This window comes from Chrysemys picta, chromosome 10 (genome assembly GCF_011386835.1).
Source record: "Chrysemys picta bellii isolate R12L10 chromosome 10, ASM1138683v2, whole genome shotgun sequence".
Lineage (NCBI taxonomy): Eukaryota > Metazoa > Chordata > Testudines > Emydidae > Chrysemys > Chrysemys picta.
This window is the reverse complement of record NC_088800.1, coordinates 54,952,472-54,972,369: the sequence shown is the minus strand read 5'-3', so window position 1 is coordinate 54,972,369 and position 19,898 is coordinate 54,952,472. Positions and strand designations below refer to the sequence as shown.

Below are 19,898 nucleotides of genomic sequence, written 5' to 3'. Positions count from 1 at the left end.
GTGTAACTACATTAATTACACTGATGACATTTCTTTAATGCAGTCAGAGCCTGAATAATCTCGAGCTCACATGTACTCCTGATTCTTGATCACAAGCATTCATGAATGGGCCGGACACAGAAATAAGTGATTTCCACTGAGTGGAGCTGTGGATCTTGACATGCTACTTGACAGTGAGAACGTTTCCAGGAAACTGAAGGAGACATGGATCATTTTAAACAACTTTTTATTAGAACTTTAAAAAACAATAAAGAGAATGGTTTTTGAAACTAGAATTAAACTCATACCTTTAAAATCCATATTTCAAACACACACACACACAAACAAAAACACACAACTATGCTCCCTTCACTCACAAAAAGAATCCTCAAAGCTCATAACTTCAAGAAAAATTCTTGTCAGTAACAAGAGCTACAGAATCCCAGAGAAGGAAGCTGGTTTCTTACACTGTAAACTCTTCTGGGCAGGAACTGTGCAAACCTTGTTGTGCAGCACCTAGTATAATACAGCCCCAATTCCTGATGGGGCCTCTGGGCACTACTTTAATAAAGACATTAAATAGTAAAATCCTCCTGTAAGAGTGATTATCATTATTATAGTCTCTGTTTTACAGATGGGGGGAATGAAGGCACAGTGAGGTGAAGTGAGCTGCCCAGAGTTACCAAACAAGTCTGTGACAGAATTGGGAATAGAACCCAAGAGTGCTGACTTTCCACCTTCTGCTCTATCTGCTAGAAGATGCTCCATTTATTTCCCACTATAAATTGTCTGAGGTCCTCCCTGTGCTCATTTTTTCATTCCTCTTAAATATATTTATTAAAAATGACTAACATGATTTCCCCTTAATTACACTACTTACTCCCCTTCCATCACCCAAATGACCCACCCCCCAACACCTCCTGGTCCCTTCCTTTGGCTCCCAGCATGCATTCCTCTCAACACCCCAGGGCCTTACATGACTCTTCTTCGAGCACCAACACTGCCTCTTTTTCTAACTCGACCACCGACACTCCATCCTCAGCAAGGCATTTTTCATTCACTATGAACAGGGAAGAACTGTGGTCCCAAAGTAGAAACACAACTGGCTTCCATCCACTGGGAGACCCTGGAAGGATATCGGATATGAAGCTTTCTCCACTTTCAGACCACTCTTAGGGCTCCCCCTCCATGTGGATTCTCTGATGTCGAATAAGGGCAGAGCTCACAGTGAAGCCTTTCCCACAGTTGGCACATTCATAGGGTTTCTCCCCAGTGTGGATTCGGCGATGCTGGATAAGATGCGCGCTCTGACGGAAGCTTTCCCCACACTCGGTGCATTCATAGGGTCTCTCTCCTGTGTGGATTCTCTGATGTCGAAGAAGGGCTGATCTCCAAAGGAAGCTTTTCCCACAGTCAGCACATTCGTAAGGCCTTTCCCCCGTGTGGAATCGCCGGTGCTGAATGAGGTGTGAGCTCACTGTGAAGCTTTTCCCACATTCGGCACATTCATAAGGTCTTTCCCCCATGTGGAATCTCTGATGCTGAATGAGGGCAGAGCTCACAGTGAAGCTCTTCCCACACTCAGCACACTCATAGGGCCTCTCGCCTGTGTGGACTCTCTGATGTTTCATAAGCTCTGAGCTCTGACTGAAGGTTTTCCTGCACTGGGCACATTCATAAGGTTTCTCTCCAGTGTGGGTTCTCTGATGACGAGTAAGGGCTGAGCTCACACTGAAAGTCTTCCCACAGTCACCACATTCGTAGGGTCTCTCTCCTGTGTGGATTCTCTGATGCTGAATTAGCTGCCAGTTCCCACTAAAGCTCTTGCCACACTCGGCACATTTATAGGGTTTTTCTCCTGTGTGGATTATCTGATGCCGAATGAGTTTAGAGCTCATACTGAAGCTTTTCCCACATTCAGCACATTCATAGGGTCTCTCCCCTGTGTGGATTCTCTGATGCTGAATAAGGTGCGAGCGTTGCCGGAAATTTTCCCCACACTCGGCACATCCAAAGGGTTTCTCTCCGGTGTGGATTCTCTGATGCTGTCTGAGGTTTGAGCTCACCCTGAAGCTTTTCCCACAGTCATCACACATTACTGATTTTCTCCTCATAGGATTTCCCTGTTGGACAATGTCTGGCAGTTTCCTGAAAGCTCTTTCACATGCAGTTGATTTGCTTTGTCTCTTCCCTGGAGGAGTTCGCAGATGCCTTTCCAATCTGCATTGACCCTCACAGGCTTTGCCCTGCTCAGGACTCTGGGAAATATTCCTTTGGGGTATTCGTGATAACTTGCCCTGTGGTTCCATTGACTCAAGACCTTCCTGGTGCAGATTCTCCTCCTCATTCTCACTCACCATCCCATCACCTAGTCAATAAAATGAGAATCCAGAGATGAGTCACAGGAGAGAAAGGAAAACTTAGAACAAGGACTCATCTTGAAAATCTTATTTACATACGAACATATGATACCTGCACTTGTTACATGTGACAGGGTATGTCGACACTTCGAGTCTGTGGGAGTGATTCCCAGCTTGTGGAGACATATTCATACTAGTTCTCATCTAACTTAGCATGCTAAAAACAGAATGCAGCCCCAGCAGCAGGATAGGCTGCCACTAGCCACCTTGAGTACACGTCGATGATCTTGGACAGACAAGCACGCCAGGTGGCTCCCTCCAGCCACTTGTCCTACCATGGCTACATTTTATTTTTTGTTCAAATAAATGTCTATATATAGTGTATACTCCTTGTTAATAAAAAGTACCAGATTTAGTGTAAAGGCTATATTTGGTTGAAAAGGACTATGTTTTTAATAGTTATACCAACCATGAGATTTAACATTTCCTTAGGAAAGCAACTAAAAAGTACAAATGCAAAACAAGATTAAAATTAACTATTTAAATCAAGTTTCCTGCTTGCTTATTTAACACATGATTTAAATCAGAGATTTAAATGACTTTGAAAAGCCCTGGCTGGGATGATTTAGTTGGGTCCTGCTGTGAGAAAGGGTTTGGACTGGATGACCTCCTGACGTCTCTTCCTATGATTTAACTCAATCCAGCCAGTGCTGCATATTCATCAGTTTGGGTGCTGAAGATACTGCTGCCTCAGGAGAGGAAGACGAGAGGTCCACTGTAGAGGCTGGATCTAGAGGCTGCTGATCATGGTCTTCCTTATCCAAGTATTCTTCCATCTGTTCCCTAGCTATTGAAGAAGGTGTAGGTAGGGACATCACAGTGTGGGGAGTCAAAATGGAAGCAGCAGGGGAGCAAGATCTTCACTGTTGCATATATGAATGAGAGGGGCAAGTTTTGGAGCAGGGTGGATAAAAATCAATGATTTAAAAAAATCAGATTTTTTTGATAAAATGCTTTTTGGGGCAAAAACCTATCTAAAGGGAGCTTTAATTAAGATACATTATAGCTCAAAGATATCTCATCATGGATTAGGGATTATAAATTCTAATTCTATGTATGAGACAATATATTAATGTAATGTTTAAGAAAAGTTTTGTAAATGCGTTCCAATAGTTCATGGATTAGGGACCCTTCTTATGGGGTTTCAGGGGCTTCTGTATAGATTTATTTAAATTAATCTTTCTACAGTACAGACCCGTTTACGCGCGGATGTCAGGAGTCAAGCCATCACGACTGTGTGTTAACGGACCGTGGGTTAAGAGGGCCATGCTGAAATATCTTAAGATATATATATATCTTAAGATATTTCAGCATGATATATCTTAAGATATTTCAGCATGGCCCTCTTAACCCACGGTCCGTTAACACACAGTCGTGATGGCTTGTATATATATATACACACACACGTACGTATAATTATCTAGGATTACATACATATTCACAGCGTCCCAAACACTGCAGGCCTATCTGTTAACAGTGCTTTGCAAGAATATGAATTCAAATGTGTAATCTAATAAAAACATTATTACTACTACACAGGGGTGAAAGTAACTTAGGACACTTACCAGTACGGGGTGGGGGTGGCTCTGGCCCCTGGAAGGGGCAGGGCCTTGGGTAGAAGGGGTCGTGCTAGGGGTCAGCATCCCCCAGCCAGCCCTTCCAGGCCGCCTGGTCCATGCTGCCTGGGGTTCCCGTGGTGATTTAAAGGGCCCAAGGCGCTGGACGCCACTGCTGTGGTAGCAGCGTCCAGAGCCCCTGGCCCTTTTAAATCGCCAGCCCCAGGGCAGCTGCTCCCTTTGCTCCCAACCCCCCCCCCCCCCCCCCGCGTTGGCGGCCAAGGGGGGGCAAAAGGGGTAGGGACCGTAAAGGGCTGCAGGGTCCTTTGCCGCAGCAGCACTTTAACGTTGCTGGCCACCCTCCGTCGGCGGCCCAGTGCTGCCGCAGCAAAGACCATCACTTTAATGTCCCTGCCCTTTTTGCCTCCCCCGTCGGCAGCCCTGCTGGTAGGGTCCCTACTGGCAGGACTACCGACAGCAGGATGTGGAAGGGGCAGCAACGTTAAAGCACTGCCACAGCAAAAGACCATCCTTAAAGCGCTGCCGTTGCAGCACTTTAACATTGGTGCCCATTGATGCCCGTCGGCAGGAAAGATGTACAACACGTTTCCGCTCCGCACTTCCTGTTGATTTCTATGTCAGTGAGTTAGTGAGCAAATCTATAGCGCTACATAGCAAGTTCCTGTACCACGTATTAACGAGCCTCGTGTGTTAAATAGGTAGCACTGGGAGGCATTGTGCTACCGCGCGTTAAGCGGATTCACGCGTAAACAGGTCTGTACTGTATCTACCCAATGGGGCTCAGTGCTCTGTTTAGAAGATACCATCAGAGATGCTTAGTTTTGCAGTTATCAAACTGTGGACTTGTCTCTACAGAGATAACATGCGTGTTAACAGCAAAAATGTTTTTTAAATAAATCAATAAATAATACATAGAGGTGAGAAATAACAGACCTCAACCCTATTGTCCCTCTGCAAATTAGTGTACACAGAGTCAATCCCGTACCTCTCTCTAAAAGTGCAAAGTTTCAAGAAGTTCAATGAATAGAAGATTGTTGGGGGCAGAATAGATCTGGACAAGGAGAAGAAGTCTGGAGATAAATGTGAGAAGGGAGGGACAGGCAGTAGAAACAAAAGTGAAACTGTCTGAGCAGCATATTCCAGAAGTCTTGAGGTCTTTCTGAGTGTAGCCTTCATTGATTTGAGATCTACCATACCATTCTCTCACTAGAAGGGAAAACCTCTAATGGCAGCAGGCTGTAAAAGAGACCCAATTTGAGAATATTTTAATGAAGTTCCTCTACCTGTGGGTAAGACAGGCATGTATGCAAAATGCAAACAGTGCAACAAAGAAATGCAAGGCCTGGTTGACCGAATGAGACAACATCATGAGAAGTGTTCCTTCTCAGGAGGAAGCTGCGTTGAAGATGATGAAAGGAACATGTCTGAACATGAAGGATCTTCAGGTTGGTAAACTTTTTTATTTCATACTTCTTTCTTAAGGACTGCCTGTGTTCCTTCTGGACTATTCTTGAATTCTCATGTTTGAACAAAAAATATAGTTGTTACTCTATGGTACTATCATTTTAGATACAGTTGTGATAAAAAATAAATAGCTGAAATAGGCAGATCTTCCTTTTACAATTTCACCTTTACTGAGTGTCAGTGAATGCAATGAGTAAAATGAGCAGTATCATCATAATAATTAAATAACTGCATTGACTTATTTTGTTTAGGAGAATCCATCCTCAACATACAGGATTCGGAAGACTATCCACCTTCAAGATCACCATCATTTTCTATAGTTTCAGAGTTATCTGCCAATGATAGTGTTTCCGTCACATCATGTATGTCAGATAGCCACAGTATATCACCTGTAGCAAAAAGAAAAAAATATCTCCATCATCCAGAAACAACCAGAGATAAGTTTGTGATAAATACCAGCAGATTACAAAAAGAGGTAATTGATGAAAAAATTGCCCGGTTTGTTTATGCAACAAACTCTCCTTTCCGTATGACTGAGAACCCACACTTCATTAACATGGTTCAGTCATTAAGACCAGGATACAGTCCACCCAACAGAGCAGATGTCACAGGCAAATTGCTGGATAAAACGTATGAAAGAGAAATTGAACAGTGTGCAAAAAGTCTAAAGAGTAAAATTGTTAACCCGAGTCTTGATGGGTGGAGCAATGTCCGCAATGATCCTGTTGTATGTGCTTGTGTGACAACAGAAAAAGGGAATGTCTTCCTTACAGAAACAATTGATACATCAGAAAATGCACACACAGCAGAATACTTACAAGAAGTAGCACTAAAAGCTATAACAAACTGTGATAAAAAATTCAACTGTCTAGTATGCAACTTGGTCACAGACAATGCTGCAAATGTATCCAAGATGAGAAGAAATTTAGAAGAGAGTCCCAAGCTAATAACATATGGTTGCAGTGCTTATTTGATGCACCTCCTAGCCAAAGACTTCAGTGTTCCAGAAATAAAGGCTAATGTTGTTGAAATTGCAAAATACTTCCATAACAACCACTTTGCAGCAGCTGCTCTGAAAAAAGCAGGAGGAACCAAGCTAACTCTCCCACAAGACATGCGATGGAACTCAGTAGTGGACTGTTTTGAGCACTATATCAAGAACTGGCCTAATCTGATGACAGTTTGTGAACCAAATCGTGAAAAAATAGATGGCACTGTCACAACCAAAGTTCTCAACATCGGGCTTAAGAGAAATGTTGAACACATGCTGAGTACCCTGAAGCCTATTTCTGTAGCCTTCAACAAAATGCAGGGAAATAGCTGGTTTATTGCTGATGCTGTTGAAATTTGGAAGGAACTGAGTGAGATCGTAAAAAGAGAAATATACAGTGACAGAGTTAAATTACAAGCATTAAAAAAACAAATGGGACAAGCACTATCTCTAGCTCATTTTCTTGCAAATATTCTCAATACTTGATACCAGGGTCAAACCTTAACTGCTGAAGAAGAGGAGTTGGCTATGACATGGACATCCAGCAATCATCCCTCCATAATGCCAACTATTATAAGCTTCAGAGCTAAGGGTGAACCATTCAAGAAATGTATGTTTGCTGATGATGTTTTACAGAAAGTCACACCAGTGAACTGGTGGAAGTCACTTAAGCACTTGGATTCAAAGACTGTTGAAGTGATAATCTCACTTTTAACAGCAGTAGCTTCTTCTGCCGGTGTAGAAAGAATATTTTCTTCCTTTGGACTAATTCATTCCAAATTGAGAAATCGTTTGGGACCTGAAAAAGCAGGAAAGCGTGTTTTTCTTTTCCAGATTATGAACAAACAGGAAAATGAAAGTGAAGACGACTGAGTTAGCTGCAGAAGCCAATATTTTAAGTTTCTCATGTTGACCTGGCTAACAGTCAATTTAATTTTTGTTTTGTTTTTAAAAAATATTTCATTTAACTATTTTAGTTTAAAACAATTTTAACAAAAACAAACCTGATTTGAAAAAAACTTGAATATTTAGCTAAATTAAGTATCAGAGGGGTAGCCGTGTTAGTCTGAATCTGTAAAAAGCAACAGAGGGTCCTGTGGCACCTTTGAGACAGAAGTACTGGGAGCATAAGCTTTCGTGGGTAAGAACCTCACTTCTTCAGATGCATAGTCTCAAAGGTGCCACAGGACCCTCTGTTGCTTTTAGCGAAATAAAAAAATTCATATGCTTGTTTTGTTAAAATATTATATGTTTGCTGTTGAATAAAAAAATCCAGAATACATTAATGTTGTTGTTTTAGTTAAATAAAACAATTTAAATGTCTGTCTGGTGATGTTCTCCTCCTAATACAGCATGGCAAGAAAAGCCTCCAAATATTAATGATTAACCTGTTGAATTGGAGATATTTATGAAGTCATTGGGAGGTGAACTATCTGCTTTAATTACCTTTGGTAAATGAAATAACCAAACAATCATTCATTTTCTGATATAGCTGTAAAACTAATCTGAAAAGTTTTCAAAATAAATCACTTTAAAATGTATAGTGTGTACCTTCTAAAAATGAAACCTACATCTAACTCTGAGTTGTGAAGAATATGTATTAAGGTTATAACAACCAACAAGAATGCACTTTTATGTAGAAATTCATGATTAAATCAAGTCTTCCTGACTAGTGATTTAAATCAAATCCACTCTGCTTTGGAGGAAGGGCTTCAATAACTAAATTGTTGCCAAGAGGGAATATTAAAAGAAAAAAGCTGATAGGGTTGAGTAGGCCAAGGTGAGGGGCAAGCAGAATGTGAAGGGTGAGATGGGGCCCTAGGATGAGGAGCCATATGGTGAGAAGGTGACCCATCACCTAACCCAGTTGCACAGGGAGAAGAAACTGGGGATGATTTCTAGCTAGAGGAGGGAGAAAAAGCATGGTCAAGAGAGGAAAAGGAATATGCTATAAGTAGTGATCTTGATGATGACAGACGCTACCAGTGATATGGTGACTGCAGCCAACAGGATGTCTGCTGGCACCGTGATTGACTCAACCACTAGTGCTTGTTCTGGTACCAAGGGCTTCAGTGTCTAGTAAGACTGCTTGGTTTTGGACTCTGGCACCGGGGTTGATTTGACTTTGCTTGGTACTGAGCATGCAGGCATTCGTGCCTCACTAGCCCCGGCTGTAGGAGATAGCTTAATGTTTGGCTCCTGGGAGGAGGCAGAAGGGATATGACTCTTCTTAGGCCTGTTAGATTTTTCCTTTTGTGGGGAGGCAGATAGGTGCCGAGAGTCTTTTGACTGATGTTCTGACCTGCCTTGCCATAGTGTGGAGGAGGCAGGATTGGTCTTTGGCACTCCCAATGGTGCCAAGTGTGGATTAGGAATCCAGGGATGGCCCAACACCTAAGACCAGTATTGATACTGGTCTTGGGTCTCCACTCACAGGAGCACTGGTTGGATATGATTTCAAGGCTGCAGGTCCTTTTTTAGTGTCAGAGGTGCATTCTTCTGAATGAGATGTTCCCCTCCTTGACTATTCCAGGAGAAACAGCTTCAGATGAGTATCGCTCGACTGACAGGTTCTTGATGAGAAGGGCTAGCAGATCAAACACCTATCAGGCACATGGTTCTCACACAAACAAAATAAGCAACAGCAGTGGCCGTCAGCCAAGGGAATAAGTTCACTACAAGATGAACAAGGCTTAAAGCCCAAGGGCTTTGAATCCCCTATTCAAGGTGGCAGTGACAAAGACACAAAGAAAGAGATAACAAATAAACCTTTTTCTTCATTAACAAAAAGAACTAACCAATTATTAAGAGTTAGAGAGAAAAAATGATGCACGGTAGAAGGCGGACACCACCGAGTTCCATCTTGCTCCCAAGGGCAGTAAGGGGGAAGTCAGGAACAGCTGTTGCCACTCTGCCCTTTATGAACTCAGATGAAGGACACAGGGATATGCAGGGTGCAGGGGTGGCCCCAATGGACTGGTGAAAGATTCTGATCTCACACGCATGAAGCACATGTACAAAGACTCAAAAAAGACTGGTTACAACAGTGGTCCGAGTTAGACAAGACAAAGTGGTGGAAACTCACAACAGGGCTGAGGGAATTCCAGATTTTCATTATGCTAACTGACTTTTCCCTAGATAATTTAGCTTACGTCTCACCTGTGCCATTTGGTATCGCTGTTTCCTCATAGCCCTGGAGAGAGGAGATCAACAGCTCTTCCTTTTGTTCCATGCGGGAGATCATCTCCGGTTTGATAATTGGAAATCCTGCTCAAGGGAGGAGAAATGGGCAAGATCAGGACTCTCTTTACCAGGGGACATTTCAGTTGCATAGAAGGGAAATACCTTGTGCTAAAGCCAGATGTGTGCTAGGACGTGTGTTGTGTCCCCAGTAGGAGAGTCGGCTCTTCATAAACTGGGGGATTTAGAAAGAGAACAATACTAAGCGACTTGCAAAGATCTTACTGGCAGAGACCAGGGCCCATCAGAAAACAGAACAAGCCTGGGGAGTGGAGGAGACAGTGATTCTATGTGTGTGAGTAACCAGACAGGTCAATGTCTCCGTTCTCTCCCCCTAGGAAGCCCTGAGCAGAAGGAGATGTGGCATCTCTGACCCTCCTTCTCAAAGGGAGGAAATAGGAGGTGACAATCTTTCCCCACAGGCACAGACATTTGCTGGGTGTGGTGGTCCCCTTGCTGGGCTGCTGCTGAGCAGAAGCAGTCACCTGTCACTGCCTGCTCCCACTCACCTGTCCTGAAGAGCTGCCTCTCCCTCTTAATTAAAGCATTGCTAACCCAAGTGTTCAAATATCATGTACTTTTTAAAAACAAATTTATTTGCCTTCTGGTTTTTGAGCCTTCAGAGGTCATGTTTTAAATGACAACAGATTCTCACATAATCACAAAGCTGGAGCTTTAAGAGAAACACCAATCACAGGAGTTGGCAACACTGGGTTAATGTCTCCCTCCTGCCTTCCTCAATTTACTGTTCCTCACCCTTTTCCTGATATCTCCATTAACAGTTCCCTGTGCCAGCTCCCCTGCAGTCGTTTCACTTCCCCCAGCTCCCTGGGGAGATGGGGCAGAGCAACACATGGATGTTGTTCAGATCAGGGCAACTGGGGAGATTTTTATAAAGGGTTTCAGTCCATTTTGAAGCTGAAATCCCCTCAGGCTCTTCTGCACAGATACCACTTGCTTGGTCCCTCTGCTACCGTGCAGACCCTGCATCTTCCACAGCACTAAATGAACCAAGCCATTTGTGTAACCTCCCTTTAACAGAGCCTGAACAAAACACTGCAAGAGAGCAGAGTAACAGGCTACACTTTGGGTGGTTTCCCTGACGGTGTCTGGGAGGGCAGCCTTTTAATCTGCCTCCTTTTAGATTAATTCTTCTCGATGATCCAGTAACAGCTCTGGGCAGACCTTCTCTTGGAGTTTATCACCCCTTTTCCTATTTTTCCTTTCTAACCCCTTCCCTCTCCGGATGGGGGACTTGGTTAGTGCTCCATTTCCGGGTCTACTTGCTGTCCTATAACTGGGTCAGCCCCTGTGAGCGCTAAGGGGATGTCAGTAAAGCCAGCCGGTCTGGGACTCGCAGACACACAGGGAGCGGAGATGGGGCAGCAGGGGGGTGTTTTTACAGACGCACTTTACCCGACATCTCTCAGTTACCTTTAGTCTCCGGCTCAGGACTTGGCGTTTGGAGAGTCCTAGGAGGCTAGTTACAGTCTGAGACAGTCCCCAGCTTGGCTAGGCTAGTAACAGAAGCCTTCCTCCCAGGCGCATAGCCGAGGAGAGCCGACGGCCAGGACCAGCTGGGGGCTGTGCGAAGAAAGCAGGCAGGAGCAGTAGCTAGCCCTGATCATGTGACATTGCTAAGGAATCACAGACACAGGTTCTCCCCTGCTGAGCAAGGGCCTGTCATGTGACAGTGTTAACGAATCACAGAGAGGGACATTGCTCCCAGGGATGAAGAAGGGGGTCGGGACTATTATAGGACAAACACGCTCTAACTTCCTTTTGTGACACTCACGTTATTTGTAACTAGCAAGCGAGCCCATCAGAGCAGCTAAGGAGCATACGAATGAGAAGCACTGGGTGGTCATTGAGCAGGGAAAAATATATTAACTGATATCCATAGTTAAACGATGGGATTCTCTTGCAAAGAAATTAAAGCCCTCTTAATAGTCTCTGTTACCAACATACAAAAATGAGACTTTCTATATTGAAGACTGGGGAAAAGCAGGTATTTATATATTCAGTGACGCACTCCACATGAAACGTTATTTCTATGAGAGGGGAAAAATAAAACTACCAAGATCTGCAGGATTCACAACATTTACAAATCTAGGAATGCAGCACTCAGAAAAGAGCAAAGAAGCATTAGATAGGGATGTTTTAGTAAAGATAATTAAATTATTCCAGAGAAGAGTATAAAAGAAGCTGTGTCTTAAAGCTTTGAATAATTTTGATACTGTAATGTTAGTTGTGACACATTTCTTATTAGGAAGGACAATGGGAGCATCAGACTGAATACATTCTATCCTCCAACCCTGCTCCAGCCCTTACTCCCATTTTACTGACCCCTCCTAGCTCCAGGTACAGTATCTCAACCTCCTTGGTGACCATGGGACCAACACTGCTGAGCCGACAACATTGTTTGGGGAGATACTTCATACCAGGAAGGTCAGACTCATCACATTGTTCCCGCTAACCCTGCTCCAGGCCTTAACCCCATTTTACTGACTGCTGGTAAGATAACATGCTGTAGGCAGATGAGCACACATCCTGCTTCACCACCAGGTGATTTTATTAATGTACCAGCTTGCTCACTGTCTCTCCACATGGTTCAAGCTACATTTACCTCCTCCAGACCATTCCTCTCCTCACTCACCACAAATAACCTGTGCTGGGGATGTCAAGGACTATGATGCTTGACTCAGGGCAACATGCCTCCTCCTATGTCATCAAGGCAAGCAGTTAAAGATAGGCCCTCTGCTAAGCATCTGGAAAGACCCTGCTCACCCCCCAATTTCAACCTCTGACTGCCCCAGGAACTCCTCCCCACATGCACTGATTTCAAGAAAAAGAAAAGCCATTCCTCCTGCGGTGAGTTCCCTCCCCACCCCCCAGCTCTCACATTGCTATTGTCTGCCCCCTCCCAGTCTCTTGATGAGGATGAAGAAAGGGGTACCTCATTTCCCTTCCTTGTTTCATGCTATGAGGCCTTTGCGTACATGATCCTTGTATCATAATACAAATATAGCAAGATTGCTGCCCCCTCCATCCCCTCCCTTTCTCCCATTACTGCTTTCCAGTTTTCCTCCTCCCACGATCTGTACTTCCAATTCATTAAGATTTCAAATTTCCCCTGAAATTCATTCCCATATTGTAATTTCCTGCCCACATTTCCATTCTCTCTAGGCTCCTTTGGATTATTGCTCTGTTATCAACAGTCCTTCCAACCCCACTTATCTAATCCAGGAATGAAATCTCACTTTCACTCCAAGAGATCCTGGAGAAATTCCCTGGTCAGAATGGTTTTGTTTCTCTCCTATTTAGATGACATATATGAGTCTATTTTAAAATACCAGACTAAGATGATTTAACTAATCATTTTAGATTGTAAACAAGAGTCAGATGTTTTGTCCAGTGATGTCAGTTGTTTGCTGACCTGTGCAAAGACAAGTAGACTGATGTGCAATCAGAGACCAGCTGTTGAAATTCAGTGGTCCCATCTACATAGCCAGAACCTCCAAGGTGCAACTTTGACACAGAAGATGGGCCAGTGGAGTATCAGGGAAACACACCAGGGAATTGAGTATTCCAAAAAGTACCAGAAAATTGGGACAGGAGGTGGACAGCTGATGAATACCAGAAGCCTGGGAGGGAGTCTGGCTAGAACCTCTGAAAGGAGCTCTGGCTGTTCTGTTTAAATAAAAACAGTTAATTAAATTCCTAAAGAGCAATGGAATCAACAGAGGGGAGACAGGTGCAGATGCTGCTGCCAGAGGAGACAAGTTGTGCCCCAGCTGGAAGAGTTCATATGTCCAGGCTCTCAGGAAGTAGCCATTCCAGCTCTAATGCCCTATCTACATTAAGGAAAGTCATACACGTATCCCTACATCAGTGGTACCAAATTGAGCTACCCAATCAAAGCCTCACTTTGTGCCATGCAGCATGTCTGCAGGAGGGATTGGCATTGGTGTACATTCATTATACTGGTGCAAATTTCCTTCAAGTAACCAGGGTCTGAGCAAACTGTTTAGTGCACACATGCCCCTGATTCCTGATGGTGGAGAGAGAAATGAGTAAGGGGGAAATCTGTCACCTTGGGAATCTTTGTCGCAAACATCTCAGGTACTGAAAACATTTCCAGGAAACTGGAGGACACAAAGGAGTTTTTAAAACAAGTTTTTATTAGGAATTTTAATAAAGGTTAAAGACTGTTTTATGAAGCTAGAATTAAACTCTGATGCTCGCTGAAGCCCACATTTTCAGAAAGTTCACCTCAGCCTAGAGAAAAAGGAAAAGAAGTCTAGTCCCACTCTCAAAGCTCCAAGAAAAATCTTAGTAAGAAGGAAGCTGAGACCCACCTTACTGTAGGCCTGGCTTAACATGAGTAATTGGACATTAGTGAGGTCTTATTTTTGGGGAGACAGGATTAGGGAGGTAATGAATTAGAAGGCTGGAAACAGAATGTCTGTACTAGCAAAGATAAGGGGGAATACACATGGGAACCATTCAATAATGTTGCAATTGCTTTAAAAATATAAAATTAAGTCAATATATTCTAATAATAACACTTGTAGTATTTAAAAAAATACATGCTATACAAAGTAAAAGCAGCCTTAAGTAATATAAAGGGAAAAAAACAAAAACAAAACAAAAAAACCCACCATTTGTCCTCTTTTATCACCACAAAAAAATTAAAAATGTAGTACAAAAAAGTAATACCAGTTAGTGCAAAATTAAAAAAAATTAACAAGAGTCCAATACCATAAAATTAAATGTAAAAGCACTGCAACCCATAACCCATACAGTATAAAAAAAAAATTGTTTTCCTTCTTTCATGCGGCTCCCGGAAGCAGCGGCATTTCCCCCCTCCAGCTTCTACCCATAGGAGCAGCCAGGGGGCTCCGCTCCGCACACTGCCACTGGCCCCAGCACCGCCCCCAAAGCTCCCATTGGCTGGGAACCACGGCCAATGGGAGCTGCAGGGGCAGCGCCTACAGACAGGGCAGTGCGCGGCAGAGCAGCCTGGCCACGCTTCTGCGTAGGAGCCAGAGGGGGGACATGCCGCTGTTTCAGGGAGCCACTTGAGGTAAGCGCTGCCAAGAGCCTGCACCCCTGAGCCACCCCCCAGCTCTGACCCCCCTCCCATCCTCCAACCCCCTCGATCCTAGCCTGGAGAACCCTCCTGCACCCCACACCCCTCATCCCCAGCCCCACCCCAGAGCCTGCACCCCCAGCCAGAGCCCTTGCCCCGCCCCAGGTGCACCAACCTCCTGCCTCAGCCCTGATCCCCCTCCCGCCCTCTGAACTCCTCAGCCCTAGCCCAGAGCACTCTCCTACACCCCAAACCCCTCATCCTCAGCCCTCACTCCCCTGCACACCCACTCCACCCCAGCCCGGAGCCCTCTCCCGCATCCTGAACTCTTCATTTCTGGCCCCACCCTGGAGCCCGCACCCCCAGCCAGAGCCCTCACCCCTTCCCACACCCCAACCCAAATTTTGCGAGCATTCATGGCCCGTCATACAATTTCTATACTCAGATATGGCCCTCAGACCAAAAAGTTTGCCCATCCCTGCTGTACAGTTCCTACAAAGTAACCAAGCCAATCTCAAAACATGTAATGCAACATATAGTAAATGTAATGTAATGTGTAATTGTATATAAAAGAGGTTTGATGTGTAACTTTAAATGTGTGGTACATCCTATAGTCACTCCATGTGCTTGAGTCTAATGAACTCAGCATAGGTTTGCTGTACGGCAAATATGAAAACCTAAGTAACAAGACTGAGGTCAAACTAAATTTAAAAAACAAGTGAAAAAGGTCTCAACCCGCCCTCTCCCCCCAGCACCTATAAACAAAGAGAAGAGAATCCTAGAAAAAGAATATAGTTTCTTAGACTATATAAATTCCTCTGGGCAGGAACAATTCTATTCCTTTTTGTGCAGAATTTAATATGGCCCCAATTCTTATGACTCTGAGTCTATATTAAATAGTATGTGAGGTGAGTGATTCTTATCCCAGTTTTACAAATGGGGAAACAAAGGCATGGAGAAGTGGAGTGAGTTACCTAAGGTCGTAGAACAAGTAAGTGGCAGAGCTGGGAAAGAATCTTTGCACCCCACTCTGCCCTCCAGAAGACCCTCCCTACTGGAGCCAGGAGTAGGTTTCATTCCATCCCACAGCAATAAGCCAAGCAGTCCCTATAAAGTCCCCACTTGACTGTGAAATTCCTACTATAACTTGTCTGAAGCCCACCCTGTGCACAGAGAAATGGGTAATTTTACCTTTCCTCCTAAATGTATTTATTAATACCCTGTCAAAGTGACTTCCGCCTAATTACACTACCAGGTCCCCCACCCTCCCCAAATGATCCATCCCCTCCAGCATCTCCTGGTTCCTCCTCTGGCTCCCACCACATATTCCTCTACACGATTCATCTCACTGCACCAATCTTTCCTCTTTGTCTAACTACAATCCATCCTCAACAATCCACTTCTCATTCTCTATGAACAGGTCAGAGCCTTACAGGCCCAAAGAAACACACTTGGCTTCTATCCGTTGGGAGGGATATCTGACACAAAGCCTTCCCCATTCTCATCCCAGTCTCAGGGATTTCCTCCCATGTGGATTCTCTGATGCTGAACAAGGTGCGAGCTCTGACTGAAGCTTTTCCCACACCTTGCGCATTCATAGGGTCTCTCCCCTGTGTGGATTCTGCTATGTTTGATAAGTGCTGAGCTCCAACTAAAGCTCTTTCCACACTCAGCACATTCATACGGTCTCTCCCCTGTATGGATCCTCTGATGTTTCATAAGGTCTGAGCTCTGACTGAAGCTTTTCCCACAATCGGCACACTCATAGGGTCGCTCTCCCGTGTGGATTCTCTGATGTTGAATAAGATGAGAACTCACACAGAAGCTCTTCCCACAGTCAGTGCATTCGTAGGGCCTCTCTCCTGTGTGAATTCGCTGATGTTTCATAAGGTCTGAGCTCTGACTGAAGCTTTTCCCACACACAGTGCATTCATAAGGTTTCTCTCCAGTGTGGGTTCGCTGATGACGAGTAAGGGCTGAGCTCACACTGAAGCTCTTCCCACAGTCACCACATTCATAGGGTTTCTCACCTGTGTGGATTCTCTGATGCTGGATTAGCTGTGAGTTCCCACTAAAGCTCTTCCCGCACTCGGCACATTTATAGGGTTTTTCTCCAGTGTGGATTATCTGATGCCGAATAAGGTTTGAGCTCACAGTAAAACTTTTCCCACACTCGGTACATTCATAAGGTCTCTCCCCCGTGTGCTTTGTCTGATGCTGAATAAGGTGCGAGCGCTGCCGGAAGCTTTCCCCACATTCGGCACATCCAAAGGGTTTCTCTCTGGTGTGGATTCTCTGATGCTGTCTGAGGTTTGAGCTCACCCTGAAGCTTTTCCCACAGTCATCACATATTGCTGATCTCCCCATAGTGCGGTTTCCCAGCTGGTCAATGTCTGGCAGTTTCCTGAAACCTCTTTCACAAACAGTTGATTTACCCTGTCTCTTCTCTGGAGCAGTTGTCTGATGCCTTTCTGATCTGTGCTGACCCTCACAGGCTTTGCTCTGCTCAGGACTCTGGAAAATATTCCTTTGGGATATTCCTGATAATGTGCCACATGGTTCCATTAACTCAGGACCTTCCTGGTGGGCATACTCCTCATTCTCACTTATAATCCCATCACCTGGTGCATTGAAATAAGAATCCAGAGACGAGTCATTGGAGAGAAAAGATGCCTTAGGAAGGGGATCTGAAAGGGATACAACTTGAACATCTTATTTCCATATGAACATATGATACCTACCATCTTACAGGTGACCCCTAATTGCTGCTGCTGCTCTCAGACTCACCGAAAATAGCCTTCTAAACAAACAATAGAGCAAAAACATGCCAACAACAAATTTTAGAAGACATTTAAAAAAAATCAGAGCAGACTATTTAAAGGGAGCCCTGACAAAAATTTATTTATTTATATTAGTCAATAAAAATAATCAAGTTGATTCTGTCCCTTGAAATCCAGTGAAAGATATCACCTTACCCATCGTGTCTCTCTAATGGTTCCTAACATTCTGTTAGCTTTTTTGGCTTCTGCTACACATTGAGCGGATGTTTTTGGCCATCAACAAGGTTAGACTTGATATTAGACAAATGTATCTAACCCTCAGAGGAACGAAGTTCTGGAACAGTCTTCCAAGGGGAGTAGTGGGGACCAAAAAAATCCCTAATTTGTTTCAAGACTGAGCTTGATAAATATATGCAGGGGATGGTATGAAGAGGTTGCCTACAATGGCATATGGCCAATCTGCAACTGCAATTAGTAAATATTTCAAACCAGTGAAGATGGGACACTAGATGGGAAGGGTTCTGAGTTACTACAGTGAATTATTTACCAAATATCTGGCTGATGGGTCTTGCCCACATACTCAGAGTTTAACTAATCACCATATTTGGGGTTGAAAAGGAATTTCCCCCCCCCCAGGTCAGATTGGCAGAGACCTGGGGATTTTTTGCATTTGCCTGCAGTGTGTGGCCTGGGTCACTTGTTGGTTTGAACTAAAGTAAATGGCAGATTCTCTGTAACTTGAGGATTTCAGTAACTCAGCCAGAGGTTATGAGCTATTACAAGAGTGGGGCATGAGGTTCTGCAGCCTGTGATATGCAGGAGGTCAGACTAGATGATCACGATGGCCCTTCTGGTCTTAAAAAGTCTGAGTCTAAGTCCTGATGCAGAAAGCTATCCAGTTCAAAATCCTCTGTGCAGAAGACGTTGATCTCCCATCCTTTCTGCACATCAGTTTCAGCGAGGATCTGATTTGTTTGCTACTGTCAATATAGAAAGAGAGAACTCATAGCACATCTAATGTGTGGAGTCTCTCTTCGTCTTTATGGCTATGAGGCTTTGGAAAGAATATCAGAAGATGAATCAGTTGATTCAGGTGAAAGTCTGATACCACTTTATTTAGGAACTTAGGGTAAAGTCTTAAAGAAACTTTATCTTTATAACAGACCACGTATGGAGGCCCCACCATCAGACACTGTAGCTCTTCCACTCTGACATGATCACTACCAAGAAGGCTGTCTTTTTAGACATAAGAGAAAAAGAGCAGGAGGCCAGTGGCAAAAATACCATAACGAGGGCCCAGGGAGGGATGGGTTCATGAATGGGAGGATAAATCCTCATTAGTTTCTTCAGAAATCTCCCAACCATGGAATGTGAGAAAACCAAAATGTTCTTAAATGGGAGAGTGGATTGCTGAGTTGTATGCTAAATGAACTTTTACTGAACTCATCAAGAGGTCCAACTCCTTCAATTGCAGTGGATATTCCTGCATTTTAGATGGCGAGAGAGAGTATCTAATGGCCAGATGAAAAATCTCTCCCGCTTTGCAAGATAGGTTTCCAACGGGACAACTATTCTGCTACTGATAAGAATGTTTTGAACTTCTTGAGAGCAGGCTCTTTCCCCTGGGTTCAGCCACTCAACTCCCTTGCTGTGAGGTGGAGACTGTGAGGGTTGGGGTGGAGAACTTTGGTCATGGTTCAGTGTTAGTGGGGCCTGAACAATGGTAGTGCCATTGGAGGCCGTATCAAGAGACTCTGGAGGTCTGACAGCCAGTGCTGTCTCAAGCATTCTGGGACTCTAGGACTCAGCCTGGCACATGCCTTCCTCAGCTTCTTGAAGAAACTGGGTAGCAGCAGGACTGGAGGGAATGCATAGAGAGGCTCAATCCCCAAGGAAGCAGAAACACATCCGACTGAGCCATGGCTCAGACTTGTCCTGGCACAAAAATAGTGACATTTTCTGTTTTGTTTTGCTGTGAACAGATTGGAAGGGAGGCTGACAGGAGATGCAGAAATCTTACTAGCAGGGACTAGTACAAGCCAAGGGGCCGGAAGGGACTGTGACTATAACTGTGACTATGCCATAGCCTGCTCCCCCAAGTCCCCAGCACTCCTTGGGAATCCCAATGCTCTCGTTGTCCCCGTTATAGTCAAGGGGGTGGAGTTTCCAGGGACTGGCTGACTCTAGATGTTCATATGTGAGCAGCTACTGGGCCCAAATTTCCCGCTGATTGAGGAAATGTTTTTTATAGGGTGTACCCATAGGGATTTCCCACCCTCTCCCATTACCAGGATTAAGCTGTCTGTAAATAGGAGGTCTACAAAGTTGATGGTGACTGTGACAAAAGAATTGTCA

The 19,898-nt window shown here is 44.3% G+C and overlaps 1 protein-coding gene across 11 annotated transcripts in view; it reads right to left on the bottom strand.

The window, feature by feature from the left end:
* Positions 1 to 209: 209 nt before the first annotated feature.
* LOC101944500 (zinc finger protein 239-like) overlaps positions 210 to 19,898 on the bottom strand; it is a 32,359-nt gene continuing 12,670 nt past the window's right edge. For 3 of the 11 annotated variants that reach the window (XM_065558707.1, XM_065558706.1, XM_065558710.1), the window contains 2 exons: positions 9,591 to 9,698; positions 210 to 2,347 (listed from right to left, as the gene is read on the bottom strand). In XM_065558707.1, the coding sequence (XP_065414779.1) occupies positions 1,152 to 2,347; positions 9,591 to 9,698 (1,304 nt within the window). In that variant the 3' untranslated portion in view covers positions 210 to 1,151. Of the gene's footprint in view, positions 2,348 to 5,712; positions 5,830 to 9,590; positions 9,699 to 9,776; positions 9,847 to 11,105; positions 12,553 to 12,768; positions 17,451 to 17,504; positions 17,564 to 19,898 lie in introns of those variants that run through there. The other 8 variants (XM_042854088.2, XM_042854087.2, XM_042854084.2 and 5 more) reach the window with 7 other exon arrangements.